Below are 14542 nucleotides of genomic sequence, written 5' to 3' on the forward strand. Positions count from 1 at the left end.
TAATGTTTTAAAATTTATTACATCAAAATTTGTGTTACTGTCATAAATTGCACTGGCCTCATTTGAGATAAGCTATGAGTATTAATTTCTAAGCGTGTCGAAAAAATGAAAATAAAAATAGGTGTACCGGTAGCGACATCTTATGGATGTTAGTCCACTTACGAATTTGGTTTGAAACTTAGGTTGGTATTCAAACACACGTGTTGAGCTCCAGCTCGAACTCTGTTCTCTGTGGTATGCGGGTTGACATATGCTCTGAGGCGCCCGAATCGGCGTACCACACTATTTTTTCTTTCCGTGTGCTTTCTCCCCCAGCAACAAAACAAACACTTCTCTTCTCGGAAACATTAGCACTGGATCTTCGGTGTTTCTTATCTTCTTTCTTTGCCAGTGGTTTCTTCTCCTTTTGGGGGCACTCAGCCGCCTTGTGGCCCAACTCATGGCAAACAAAACACCTCCACTTTTTATCCACTTTCGACTTCCCAGCAAAAGCTGCCGGTTCCCGTTTCGAACCACTTGGTTCCTCACTTTTTCCCCGACACTTGAGCTCTTCATCGAGCAGCCGACATTTAACAAATTCGATTGTTAAATTGTCCTCCGGCATCGTCTCGATCGCGGTAACCACTGTTTCGTAAGCCGGACCCAGGGTAAGCAGTAGATGGCACACAATATCCAGATCATCTAATACTGCTCCGGTATTTTTATACTCCCGCACTACCCGATCAAACAACAAGAAATGTTCTTGTAAACACCCGCCATCATGGCGAAGTGCAAGCAACTTTCTTTTCAAGTGCAATCTCGTTGCAACCGTTTTTCTTTCGAACACTCGATTCAACGCCAACCAAATTTTTCTGGGAGAATCTTGGTCTTGCACATACTCAAGCATCGAATCACTAATACGCGAAATCAAAATCGATTTGCAATGGCGGTCTTTCTTCCGACGCTTCTCAACAAGCCTTTCCTTTGCTTGCCGAGCCCCCGCGTCATCTTCGGGTTTGACCCGCAGCGCTTCCACTTCCGCCAATTCCTGCTGGATGCATTCCAAGCACTCGTGCTCCTCTAGCACCACTTGCATCCGGAATTTCCATGACGGGAAATTCGTGCCGTCAAACAATGGAACCCGCACAACATCCGTCGATTCCCGATTGTCCATCGCGATTCAATTCGTGCTAATCCGACAACGAATAATTTTTACTATTTTCCGCGGCACTCGCGAATACCTGGGCCCATAACCTAATAAAGGAAATGGATTTCGGCCCGGAAAATAAATCACGCAAGACGAGATAAAATGTAAAACACGTTTTATTCGTTCGGAGTCTCGATATAAAGTAATGCAGAAATTGCAAACGGTAAATAACGGCTGTTGCCGTTAAACTGTCAACAACGGCAGGGATGCCAATAACAACGGTCGTTACATAATTTGCCTACACGCTCATTATAAACTCATCAACGAACTCCGCCTCTGCTGTAGACAATGAGACACAAGTTTGCTTGCGACACGCCCAAGAAATTGTACCTCCGCAGTACTGGAACACATATCCGCTGTTCGATTTCCGATCGCTGACACATTCTGCCCAATCAGCATCTGCATAGCCGACTAGACCTGAAGAATCGTCACTGCTACTAAGTCGAAGCTCCAGATCTGCTGTCCCCTTCAGGTAACGAACCATTCGCTTCAACTCTGTCCAGTCACGCTCGGTTGGACAACTCACCTTTCGACTCAGGATCGAAATTGCCGCTGCGATGTCGGGTCTGCTGTTGACTGCGATGTATAACAGCTGCCCAACTACCTTCTGGTACTGTCGATTGTTTGGAAGAAGAACTTCTTTCTCTTCCGTCTTGCCATATCCAGGTTCAAGTGGCACCGCCGAAACTTTTGCATCTTGGAGACCAACAGAACGAACAACGTCTTCGATGTACTTCCGCTGACTGATGTGAAAATCTCCGGCTTCATCTCGTTTGACCTCGATGCCTATAGGTAAAACTTCACGTCACCTAGACCTGCTGCTGCTAATCTTGAAGTTCCTGGAAAGCGCCTTTTCCAGTGCTCCGATGATACGTTCATTTTCGCTAGCTACGATGAGATCATCAACATAAACAAGAACGTAGCACCACTTTCCACCAGCTTTCTTCTTGTACAGACAGGGATCTGCCTCGCACCGCTTGAATCCATCCTCCATCAACACCTCGTGTAGACGCTGGTTCCAAGAACGGGCGGCTTGCTTGAGCCCGTACAAACTTTTCTTCAGACGGCAAACCTTGCCTTCCGCGCCGACGACATACCCGGGAGGCAGCTTCATAAAAATCTCCTCCTCAAGGTTGCCGTTCAAAAATGCCGTTTTAACGTCGAATTGCTTGACAAACATCTTTTTCTTTGCTGCTACGGACATCATGATGCGGAACGTTGTGTGACGAACGACCGGCGCAAAAACTTCGTCGTAGTCCGTCCCGTATCGTTGGCTGAATCCTTGAGCTACCAGTCTGGCCTTATAGCGAACCACCTTGCCGTGTTCATCCTGCTTTCGCTTGAACACCCACTTGCTTCCAATAGCACGACAGCCCTCCGGCAATTCGACCACGTCCCATGTATTGTTTGCTTCAATCGATTCGAGCTCCTCGGCCATCGCTTGACGCCACTTACTGCTGTCCGGACTGGACAACGCTTCCATCACCGTTTTCGGCTCCTCCTGAACCGAAGTTTTCACCGAACAAGCATACCGCTTCGGAGCAACACCAATATTGGACCTTGTCGACCTCCGAGGCAAATCTTCACGTTGAACGTTTTCAACCGCAACACTTGGCTGGGACTCAAATCCTCTGAATGCTTCTGCTTCTTCTTCAGCTGAGTCGTATTGAATACCGTCGTCGTCTTCATCGGATTCAATTTCTTCTGATTCGTTGACAGGATCCACACGTGGGAAATCGATGAATGGAACAACGAGATTTTCATTCGCTGGTCCCGGCTCGGACCCACATGACGTCAGGAATTTAACATCACGACTGACTGCTATTTTTCCCGTCGCCTCGTCCACCAATCGGTACGCCTTCGATGCCTCGCTGTAACCAACGAACCTCAGCTTCGATGCCTTGCTATCCAGTTTACCTCGCTTCACACTTGGCACGTGGCAGTACGCATCCACGCCAAACCGCTGAATGTGTCCGAGATTGGGCTTCCTACCGTACCACCGCTCGTATGGTGTGCCACTCACCGACCGTGAGGGCAGCCGATTCTGCATGTAGTTCGCTGTTACTACCGCTTCGCCCCAGAAGCGCTTTTCAAGATTTCCATCGATGAGCATACACCTGGCCATTTCGACCAGATACCGGTTCTTCCGTTCAGCCACCCCGTTTTGCTGTGGGGTGTACGGTGCTGTGAGCTGTGCGATTATACCGTTCTGCCTCAAGAAAGATTTGATCTTCTTGCCAATGTATTCACCGCCTCGGTCGGACCGCAGAATTTTGGGTTTCTTTCCGAATTGCGTCTTGACCAGCTCGACGTACTCCTTCAGCTTCTCGAGCGCTTCTGACTTCTCACGCAGCAAATAAACGACCGTGTATTTACTATGGTCGTCGATGAACGTGATAAAGTACCGCCTTCCACCTGTAGTTTTCGTTCGCATCGGCCCACAAATGTCGGTGTGCACCAAGTCCATGACATTCGACGATACATTTCCTGAAACCTTCGGGAATGGCGCCCTGTGCATCTTGCCTTCAATGCACACTTCGCACGCACCAGAACAACTGCAACGCTTCATGGTAATTCCTTCAGCCATCGTCTGCAATTTCAGCACCGCGTCACAGTCTCTGTGACCAAAACGCCTATGCCAGCCATGCACGCAGTCGCCACTTGTTGTTGCCAGGGATATGCGCTCTGTCGGTTGACACAGCACAAACAAATTTCCAATAGACTGCGCCGTTGCACACAGCTTCTCACCTCGCATGATTTTGGCACAACTTGCTTCGAAAACGACGACAAATCCGTTTTGCACCAGCCGCATCACAGACAACAAGTTAGATTTCATTTCAGGAACATACAGTGCACATTCGATTAGCACTTGACGCTCTTGACCAGAACCATCGATGACATTGATCCGTCCAGCACCACGGCCTTTCGAACGAACCTTCGCTCCGTTTGCCACCCACACGTTTTCAGTGACTGCTTCGTTCAACTCCTCGAAGAACTCCTTGTAGTTGGCAATGTGGCATGAGGCTCCGGAATCTAGTATCCACTGCTTTTCCACTTGACTACCGCATTCAGTGAGAAACGTGTATTGACTGTTGTCGTCATGGTGCGCCACGTTGTTTGCTTGATGTTGCTTGGTAACCGCTTTCCGTTGCTTAGTAACTGGACTGTTACTTTTCGCATTTTTCCATGCTCGAAATTTTTCGCATGTCGCCTTCTGGTGGCCCAATTTCTTGCAAAAATAACACCGGTCCTTTTCGGCCTTGGAATCCGCAAACAAAACAGACTCGGATTCGTCCTCGCCACAGTTCCGCTGCTTCTTCTTCTGCCACTCGTCGATCAATTTACCCTTTACCATGTCTAGGGTCAAATCGGTTTCCGGTCGGGCTTCCAATGCGGTAACCAACGTTTCGTATTCCTCCGGCAGACTGCTGAACAAAATTGCGACCAGCCACTGGTCGTCCAGGATCTTCTCCGGCTGCAAATTGTTGAGTTTTTCAAACAATTCCGCTAACTTGGACACGTGCGCTTCCATGTCACCATGCTTCTCCAGGCGCTGACTGCAAATTTTCCGCATGACAGAAACCTTCGATGTCAACGTCCTCTTCACGTGGAAATTTTCAAGAGCCGTCCACGCTTCTGCCGCCGATTTTGCCTTCCTTATGTGGAGCAACTGGTTGTCCTCCACGGCCAATCCGATCGATGCTAGCGCCTGCTCGTCCTTCGTTTTCCACGCTGCCGTTACTGGTTCCGGTTTCACATCCGCTACAGCCGTCCAGTTGCCCTCCTTGGTGAGCAACAGCTTCATACGGAAACTCCAGTTGTCGTAGTTGGAGCCGTTGAGCTTCGGAAACGACACCATCCGGTCCCCCATCTTGCTTGATGGACTTTAATACTTTTTCACCAGTTCCGATCCCGCCGGCCTGGGCCCATAACCTATTGGCAGGTGCGGTGGGAGAATCGGACTGGCTCAGACTTGAAAGAGCTTGAATAAAATTAACGTGTTTGTTCTAACAAGTATTTATTCTGACTAACTAAAAGTAATACAAGATAAGCAACGATTGCTTTGATGTTCAGTTGCTTGCTGCGTTGCATACTCGCAACAGAAAGTACCCATATACGCTGGTGAGAAACGCATTGTGAGAAGTTGTTTGAGTTTCGTAAAGTTCGTTTTTTGCTTATATTTCGGTTCACTGCGATGTCTATTGATAGAGTATGGAAAGTGGGTAAAAATAAAATTGTGATCGCTTTCAGAATTGAATATGGTATCATTAAAAATGGGGTATTTATGGAAATAGTTAAAAAGGACATGATCTAGGAGTGAGTTGCTAGCAGGACGTGTCGTATGAAGGTTAGTAACAAAAAAGCCGAAAGATGAAATTGCACTATAGTAGTCTTGTGCTTTACCTGATATACTTGTAATGTCAACATTCATATCTCCAACAACAATATGAGGGGTACTATTGGATATATGCAAATTATTTTCTAAATGTTCTAAAAATTTTCCAAAGTTTTGTGAATCATGAAATATATGAACGGGAAAATGATTATTGCCACGATTTTGAACCTTAAACAATGGGGAAGTGACTCGAATTAATGGATCCCAATCACAGCATAGTATTTTAGACCTTTCTTTAGCTTCTTCCTCTCTGAGCTTGGATTGTACGTGGAAGGTAATCCAAGACCCTCAGGGAAGCGATCATTTGCCTATCAATATTTCTATCACCAGTGGTCGTAGTCCACCCGAAGAGATCAATATTCCTTATGACCTCACAAAGAATATAGATTGGAAAAAGTATGCATCAGGTGTCATTGAAGCCATCGACTCAACGGATGAACTGCCTCCGGAGGCAGAGTACAGTTTTATTTCCGGGACAATTGTGGACTGTGCAATCGGGGCACAGGTCAGACGGAATGAAAGCTCGACGATACAGAAACGGCCTCCCACTCCATGGTGGGATGGAGACTGCTCACGCGCGCGAGGTGAAAAATGCAAGGCGTTTATTGAGTTTCGCAGAACTGGATTGCCAGAGAAGTTCCAACGTTACTTGTCCTTGGAACGCAAGTTCAAGAACTTGATCAGGGGCAAGAAACGTGGGTACTGGCGGCGATTCGTAGATGGGTTATCTCGAGAAACGTCACTGCACACGCTTTGGAGAACAGCTCGAAACATGCGAAATCATACACCTTCGAACGAAAGTGAGGAAAGCTCGAGTCGTTGGCTGACACAGTTCGCGAAAAAGGTCTGTCCAGACGCAGTACCAGCTCAGAAAAACTATCGGGATACAGAGAATAGTTCCGAAACGGAGGATCAATTCTCGATGGTCGAACTTTCACTTGCGCTCTGGTCATGTAACAATTCCGCTCCCGGACTGGACAGAATCAAATTCAACTTGTTGAAGAATCTGCCAGATACCGCTAAGAAACGCTTGTTGAATTTATTCAATAAGTGTTTAGAGATGAACATTGTGCCGCATGAATGGAGACAGGTGAAAGTTATCGCCATCCAAAAACCGGGAAAACCAGTTTCTGATTACAATTCGTATAGGCCGATCGCAATGCTCTCGTGTCTCCGGAAATTACTCGAAAAAATGATTCTCTTTCGGCTGGATAAATGGGTTGAATCAAACAATCTCTTGTCAAGTACACAATTTGGATTCCGTAGAGGAAAGGGTACGAACGACTGTCTAGCATTACTTTCATCAGACATTCAATTGGCGTTTGCCCAAAAAGAGCAGATGGGGGCAGTATTTCTGGACATCAAAGGGGCATTCGATTCGGTGTCCATAGAAGTGCTATCTAGTAATCTTAACTCTTGTTACGGACTAACCGTAGCAACAATTTAAATGCGAACCTTCATGTGCTGGGACCTCGGATTTTGAATTGTATAACGGTTAGGGAATTAGTAAAAATACATAGGTCCCTCGTCCCAACCAATGTCCCCCATCCCTCATCTGTCAGAACTCGGAATACTGGCAACCCTTCTTCGATGACATTTCCTGAGCGGACGAGAAGAGGCGCTGAAAGAAAACGTCATTCTAAGTGTGGTCGCTGATCGGTGAGGACGTCCAAATCCGTCCGCCTGCAAACCAACAAATAACCACGTGGCACTCGTCAAAACGTGCCAGCAGCCTTCGTGCCAGCAATCCAAGGCTCCTTCACCAGACCGGTCCGGTATCCCAAGGCTTAACTGCAAGGTCACCGACGGGCCCAGCCATCTAAAGGCCCCATCAGGTCCCAGCTCCAAGGACCCCGCGGCCACACCAAGCTCTCGGCCCACCAGAACCGTGGCTCCGAAGGTCCGGACTATCACCCTGCCCCTAGTTCCGGCGCTGCAGACCGTGGAGGTAAGCTCGGCGCGCCTTCAACCGAGTCATCGGGAGGAGGAATTACCCTGCAATCCCGATAGATCCGACAGTGCATTACCGGTCGGAAGAGTAGGGCGCGCTGGTAGTTCGGCCTCGGAGAGTACCCTCGTGGTGCAGATATCACCACGTGCGTCCATGGGCCAGGCATTCCCCGGGAGGATCACACGACACCAACTCGTCAATGCGCATGGTCATCGGCATCGCTCGGAATCCCGCCAGCATACACCGGCAAGTAAAATTTCCGTGAATGGGCCCCAACGTTCCTTTATCCCTGAACCCTTGCCCCTAAAATGTTACCCTGAATAAATTGTTAAAAATGTACACGTCACTTGTGAGTATACGTCCGAAACCCCCTGGTACATATTGGTTCTAGTTTCGTCAATTTGCTTGCCCCTTCCTCCCCAGGTCGTTTGTCCACTCCCCAGCAAGTGAAGCCGACCCTGAGGTAACGAGTGACTGAGCTAGCCGTCGTTACACTCTTGCGGACTTTCACCAATATTGAATAATTTTCTTTATAACCTGTTGTCTGAAAAAATCATGCATTTTAGTCATGGAGAAACCAAAGTTGAACGAATTAGTTACATGGGTCTACCCCAAGGCTCATGTTTAAGCCCCCTGCTATACAACTTTTATGTCCGAGAAATCGATGCTTGTATGGCACAAAATTGTACGCTAAGACAGCTTGCGGATGACTGTGTTGTTCATATCACAGGTAAAAAAGGCACTCAAATTAAACCTCCGTTACAAGAAACTCTAAATAATTTATCACATTGGGCCAGGAATCTAGGCATCGAGTTTTCGCCTAGTAAAACCGAGTTAGTAGTTTTTTCAAGGAAGCATTCCCCTCCTCAAATAGAGCTCCTTATGATGGGTAGAACTCTAACTCAATCTCTTAGTTTTAAATATTTGGGTGTCTGGTTCGACTCTAAATGCCTCTGGGGAAAACATATTAGGTACTTGACTCAAAAATGCCAAAAGATAATCAATTTTCTTCGAACGATTACTGGAACCTGGTGGGGTGCTCATCCACAGGACCTCATCAGGTTATACCAAACAACGATACTGTCGGTCATAGAATACGGAAGCTTTTGCTTTGGGTCCGCCGCGCAAACCCACTTGATTAAACTAGAACGAATACAGTATCGTTGTTTGCGTATTGCCATGGGTTGTATGCAGTCGACACATACGATGTGTCTCGAAGTACTGGCGGGAATAATGCCGTTGAAAAATCGGTTCTTCGATTTATCGCTACGTTTCCTAATTCGAAGTGTTACTATGAATCCTTTGGTGATAGAAAATTTGGAAAGGCTTATGAATATTAATCCGCTAGTAAAATATGTAAACAATTATGAAACTTTTAGTCAATTAGAAATAAATCCTTCTTTATTAAATTCGGACACGAGTCACTTTTACCCGATTAGCAGTTCCTTGATAAGATTCGATCTGTCCATGACCGCTGACATCCGTGGAATACCAGATCACGTCCGACCCCACGTCATTCCTTCAATCTTTGCATCAAAAGTACGTGAAATTGACCCTACAAAAATGTTCTTTACTGATGGTTCTAGAATCGACGGCGCGACTGGTTTCGCAGTGTACAATGAGCGCTTTGAAGCTTTGTTCAAGCTTCGAGAGCCATGCTCCGTTTACGTTGCTGAATTAGCCGCAATTTATTGTAGCTTGGAACACATTCGCACACTGCCCGTAGACCACTATTTCATCTATTCGGATAGTCTCAGCTCCGTTGAGGCGATTCGATCGATGAAACTGATGAAGCGCTCTTCCCATTTTTTGCTGGAAATTTCAGGGATATTGGGCGCTTTGATCGAAAATTCGTACAGGATTACCTTAGCTTGGATCCCGTCTCATTGTCTTATTCAAGGCAATGAGAATGCGGACTCATTGGCTAAGGTGGGCGCGTTACAAGGTGAAATTTTTGAGAGGATAATAACTTACAATGAATATTTTTCAATACCTCGCACTTTAGCGATTAACGCTTGGCAGTCTAGCTGGGATAATGGCACAAAGGGACGTTGGTTCCATACGATTATCCCTAAGGTTCCGACGAAGGCATGGTTTAAGCATTTTAACATGAGTCGCGATTTCATTCGTGTGGTTTCTCGGCTCATGTCAAATCACTGCCGGCTTGACGCGCATTTGTTTCGTATACAACTAGTTACAAGCAATGTTTGTGTTTGTGGGGATGGCTACCACGACATTGATCATGTTGTGTGGACGTGTGAACGGTTTGATCGATCGAGGGCTTGGCTACTGGATACCCTTAGGGCCCGAAGTAAACTACCTGGGGTTCCAATTCGAGACATCTTGGCAAACTTAGATCTTGAATATTTGTACCCTATATACAAATATCTTAAAATGTCTGACTTGGTCGTTTAGTCCTCTTCCTCTCTGTCTTTACTCTATCTAATGCTCTTTTCGTCTATTCATTAGAACAACCTCTCGTCCGACCGGTTCGATAACACCGGAATGAAGGCTGGCCAGGAACACAATACCTGCGGTAGCTTACGAAACCACGCTACAGGAAGCCACCACCGACCAAAGACGGAAATCTGTTCTCGAGAGTGACCCTACACAATCCTCTTTCCCTCCCTCTTAGTTAATCAATTAACAGTTGAGTAGCCGCGACGATTACGGCCCCCCTCTTACTAACACCACATAAAAGTGAAAGTGAATACTCGACAAAAAAAAAACTTTATGAGTTAAATGCCTTAATAAAGCTACCTGTAAATAAAAAAAAAAAAAGATACTGCAAAGTTTTTAAGGCTATTTTTTAACATTATTTTCTCGACCCTAACAATGATCTATATCGATGGGCTGACGTTGTATGTATGTATGTATGGATTTCGTTTATTGGTTTACTCTATATCACCACTATACGTATGGGCTGACGTTAAATCAATAAATAACAATAGCAATTACAATAAGTGGTCAGAAAATATATATATTTTTTTTAAATTCCATAATTTACTAATTTATTTGGAAAAAAGGCCTATTAATCCAAACATCCGCGAACAATAACATTTTTTAGGATTTTTTTTTCTAAATGGGAAATCCGGATATTTCAAATAGAATTGTTGGCAACTCAGCATTGATAAAAAGGCCTTTTACTTGAAATCGATTTTCAAAACAAACCCTCGCGCGCTTTTCTAGCAGTTCTTGCAGTTTGCAAGTGGCCTTGTCAAATTTTGCGCCAAAAATTGATGAGTCTTGCACTGAGCGTTTTATTGAATGAGCGTGTTTTCGTAGTGCTCTTCCGATTTCGCAGTTGGTGTTTTTAAAAGTTAAATTAAATTAAATAAAAGTTAAATATCGTTTATTCCACGTTTGTTGTTGTTAAAAATTATTTTCCAACATGTCGGTAAGTGTTTTCATTTAAATTAAGATAAAATTTTGTAGGATAGCTGGCAATAATTTGGCTTTTTTTTAACAGGATAACCCAAGCTCTCCGCCTCCCAATACACCGAGCGACATTGATCGGCGTAACTTTAGGTCCGGAATGACCTCGCCAGTCGGGGATTTCGAGCCGTTCGAGAATGAAGAAGAAATTCTCGGCGACACAACGGTCCGCGAGGACAATTACGATGAGGACGAAGAAGGAGAGGAGCTGTTTGGGGACAACATGGAAAAGTAAGTTCAACCTTCTGTGTGAGCTTGGTTCCGGAGATGTAAAAAATATTATCCTTTTTAGTGATTACCGACCAGTTCCCCATTTGGATCGATATGATTTGGATGAACTGGACCAGGAAGATTACAGCGATATCTCGCAAGGGGATCGGGCGGCTGCTGAGGCTGAGATGCGACGTCGTGATCGCGCAGCCGGAATTCACCGAGATGATCGGGAACTTTTCTACGAAAAGGATGACGATGACGATGATGTGCCCCGAGCCAAGCGCCGAGCGGCTGAGAAGGCTGCCGAAGGAGTGGTGGAAGACACTGAGATGATCGAGTCGATCGAAAACTTGGAAGACACCAAGGGGCATAGTATCAAGGAATGGGTTTCGATGTTGGGTCCACGAACCGAAATCGCTAACCGATTTAACAGCTTTTTGCGTACCTTTGTTGACAGCAAGGGCCAGTATGTCTACCGCGATAGAATCCGACGGATGTGCGAACAGAACAAATCAAGTTTTGTTGTTGCTTATCCGGATTTGGCGAACAACCAACATGTTTTGGCCTATTTCCTTCCAGAAACACCTTTTCAAATGTTGGAAATTATGGATAAAGTTGCCAAGGAAATGGTCTTGAGCATCTATCCCACATACGAACGTGTGACCAATGAAGTCCATGTCAGAATTTCGGATTTGCCGTTGGTTGAAGAGCTTCGAACTTTCCGAAAACTTCACTTGAATCAGCTAGTACGAACACTTGGTGTAGTTACAGCTACAACTGGAGTCTTGCCACAGCTATCGGTTATCAAATACGATTGCGTCAAGTGTGGTTACATTCTGGGACCATTCGTTCAAAGTCAGAATACAGAAGTTAAACCGGGCTCCTGTCCCGAGTGTCAAAGCGCTGGACCGTTCTCAATCAACATGGAACAAACTTTGTACAGAAACTATCAGAAGGTTACTCTGCAAGAGTCTCCTGGGCGTATTCCCGCTGGCCGTATTCCCAGAAGTAAAGATTGTATTCTTCTTTCCGATCTTTGTGATCAATGCAAACCAGGGGATGAAATTGAAGTTACTGGAATATACACAAACAACTATGACAGCTCGTTGAATACTGAACAAGGATTCCCAGTATTTGCCACTGTTCTAATCGCTAATCACATCGTGGTGAAAGACAGCAAGCAAGTTGTTGCTTCTCTGACGGACGAAGACATTGCAACAATTCAGAAATTAAGTAAAGATCCTCGGGTTAGCGACCGTATCATTCAAAGTATGGCTCCTTCAATCTACGGACATGAATACATCAAACGTAGCTTGGCTCTTACACTTTTCGGAGGAGAAGCAAAGAATCACGGAGAGAAGCATAAACTTCGTGGAGACATCAACATATTGCTTTGCGGCGACCCAGGAACTGCTAAATCTCAGTTTTTGAAATATTCAGAAAAAATAGCTCCTCGAGCCGTATTCACAACCGGTCAAGGTGCGTCTGCTGTGGGTTTAACGGCATATGTTCGCCGTAATCCTGCGACTCGCGAGTGGACTCTAGAGGCAGGAGCCTTAGTCCTGGCTGATCAAGGAGTTTGCCTCATAGACGAGTTCGACAAAATGAATGATCAGGATCGTACTTCAATTCACGAAGCCATGGAACAGCAATCGATTTCAATTTCTAAAGCCGGTATCATAACATCTCTACAAGCTCGGTGCGCCGTCATTGCGGCTGCTAATCCGATCGGAGGTCGGTACGACCCAAGTATGACTTTCTCAGAAAACGTGAACCTCTCCGAGCCAATTCTGTCGCGTTTTGACATTCTGTGCGTAGTAAAGGATGAATTCGATCCGATGCAAGATCAACAGCTGGCTCGATTTGTAGTTGGTTCCCACATCAAGAACCATCCCACAATGGAAGAAGTCATTCCCGAATCGCAGCCAATTGACAGCATGCAGATCCCACAAGATTTGCTCAAAAAGTATATCGTTTATGCCAAGGAAAACGTTCATCCTAAATTAACGGTAATTTCTTGTTTTGTGTTCTGCTGAAGTCTTTTTTCTAACATTTTTGTTTGCTTAATTTTCTCAACAGAATATGGATCAAGATAAAATAGCCAAAATGTATTCGCAGTTGCGACAGGAATCACTTTCGACCGGATCCCTTCCTATTACAGTGCGTCATATCGAAAGTGTGATCCGGATGTCGGAAGCGCACGCTCGAATGCATTTGCGTGACACCGTGCAGGACGTGGACGTAAATATGGCTATACGAATGATGCTGGAAAGCTTCATCGAAGCCCAAAAATTCAGCGTCATGAAGAAGATGCGTTCCACGTTCCAGAAGTATCTGTCCTTCCAGAAGGATCACTCAGAGCTGCTCTTCTTCATCCTACGACAACTGACGCTCGATCAACTGGCATATTTGAGATGCAAGGATGGACCACGGGCGACTCACGTTGAAATCATGGAGAAGGATCTCACCGAACGGGCCAAGGCGATCGATATACACAACCTGAAAACGTTCTATGACAGTGAGCTGTTCAAGAAGAACGGCTTTTCGTACGACGCCAAGCGAAAAACTATTCTCCAAATCGTGCCAGAAGCTGCGGAAGCTTAAATCGAGTTGAGATCAATGTCAAAGCTCGCTCACCATCCTGTTGTACAACTCCTATTTTCTTTTTTCCATTATTTTTATTTAAGAATAAGACCAATTTTTGAACCATCATTGCTTTTCCTTGAAGTTGTTTTGAATATCACATTCTCTTTTAACAATGTCTCTTTTGAAGTTGATTTATGAATCGTTTGAATTTCCTTTGTTGAAGATTCAAGCAGCCGCATAACAGGTTATGTAATATCTCTGCATTGGATCTTCTCCATTTTGTTTCATAAATAACTAAGTAGTTATACCTAACTGATGATCATAATAGTCATGCTCAAAATAAACTTTGGAAACCACAATCATTTTGTAGTTTAAGAATTATTGTACTGAGTTTTTTTTCAATAAATGCGTTCCCCTATTTTTGTCCTTCATGTATCCCGGAAGATCCAGAATGACAGATGGAGTAGGAATCATTCGGAAAAGTTAAATTCGAGTGCACATACTTTTGCTGCAATTGCTTAATTTTATTGATAATATTTTATTTGTTTTTGATTATACCAGCAAGTTTAACAACGATTTCCAAGAACACCGGATTACACTCAAAATGTTCTCGAAGTAAGACGTTTTTATTTTAATTTGTATCGTTTTCTAGCAATTCTTTGTAATGATAAATCATCCCTGAACACTTGAGAATATCCAATTGTTACATTTTGCTTTGTATCTGTGGTCTGAAAAGGTCTGTAGTTGTGGGATTAGCAAATCATCCTTTGATAAT

The 14542-nt window shown here is 45.0% G+C and overlaps 2 protein-coding genes across 2 annotated transcripts; one reads left to right on the forward strand and one right to left on the reverse strand.

The window, feature by feature from the left end:
* Nucleotides 1-1424: 1424 nt before the first annotated feature.
* Nucleotides 1425-1954, reverse strand: LOC129752991 (uncharacterized). Its single transcript, XM_055748785.1, has 2 exons — nt 1921-1954; nt 1425-1873 (listed from the first exon to the last, which is right to left on the reverse strand). The coding sequence occupies exons 1-2, from the start codon at nt 1952-1954 to the stop codon at nt 1425-1427; spliced, it is 483 nt and encodes a 160-aa protein (XP_055604760.1).
* Nucleotides 1955-10770: 8816 nt separating this feature from the next.
* LOC129755209 (DNA replication licensing factor Mcm2) lies at nt 10771-13893 on the forward strand. Its single transcript, XM_055751584.1, has 4 exons — nt 10771-10930; nt 11003-11199; nt 11261-13190; nt 13261-13893. The coding sequence occupies exons 1-4, from the start codon at nt 10925-10927 to the stop codon at nt 13783-13785; spliced, it is 2658 nt and encodes an 885-aa protein (XP_055607559.1). The 5' UTR covers nt 10771-10924; the 3' UTR covers nt 13786-13893.
* Nucleotides 13894-14542: the final 649 nt, after the last annotated feature.

This window comes from Uranotaenia lowii, chromosome 3 (assembly GCF_029784155.1).
Source record: "Uranotaenia lowii strain MFRU-FL chromosome 3, ASM2978415v1, whole genome shotgun sequence".
Classification (NCBI taxonomy): Eukaryota; Metazoa; Arthropoda; class Insecta; order Diptera; family Culicidae; genus Uranotaenia; species Uranotaenia lowii.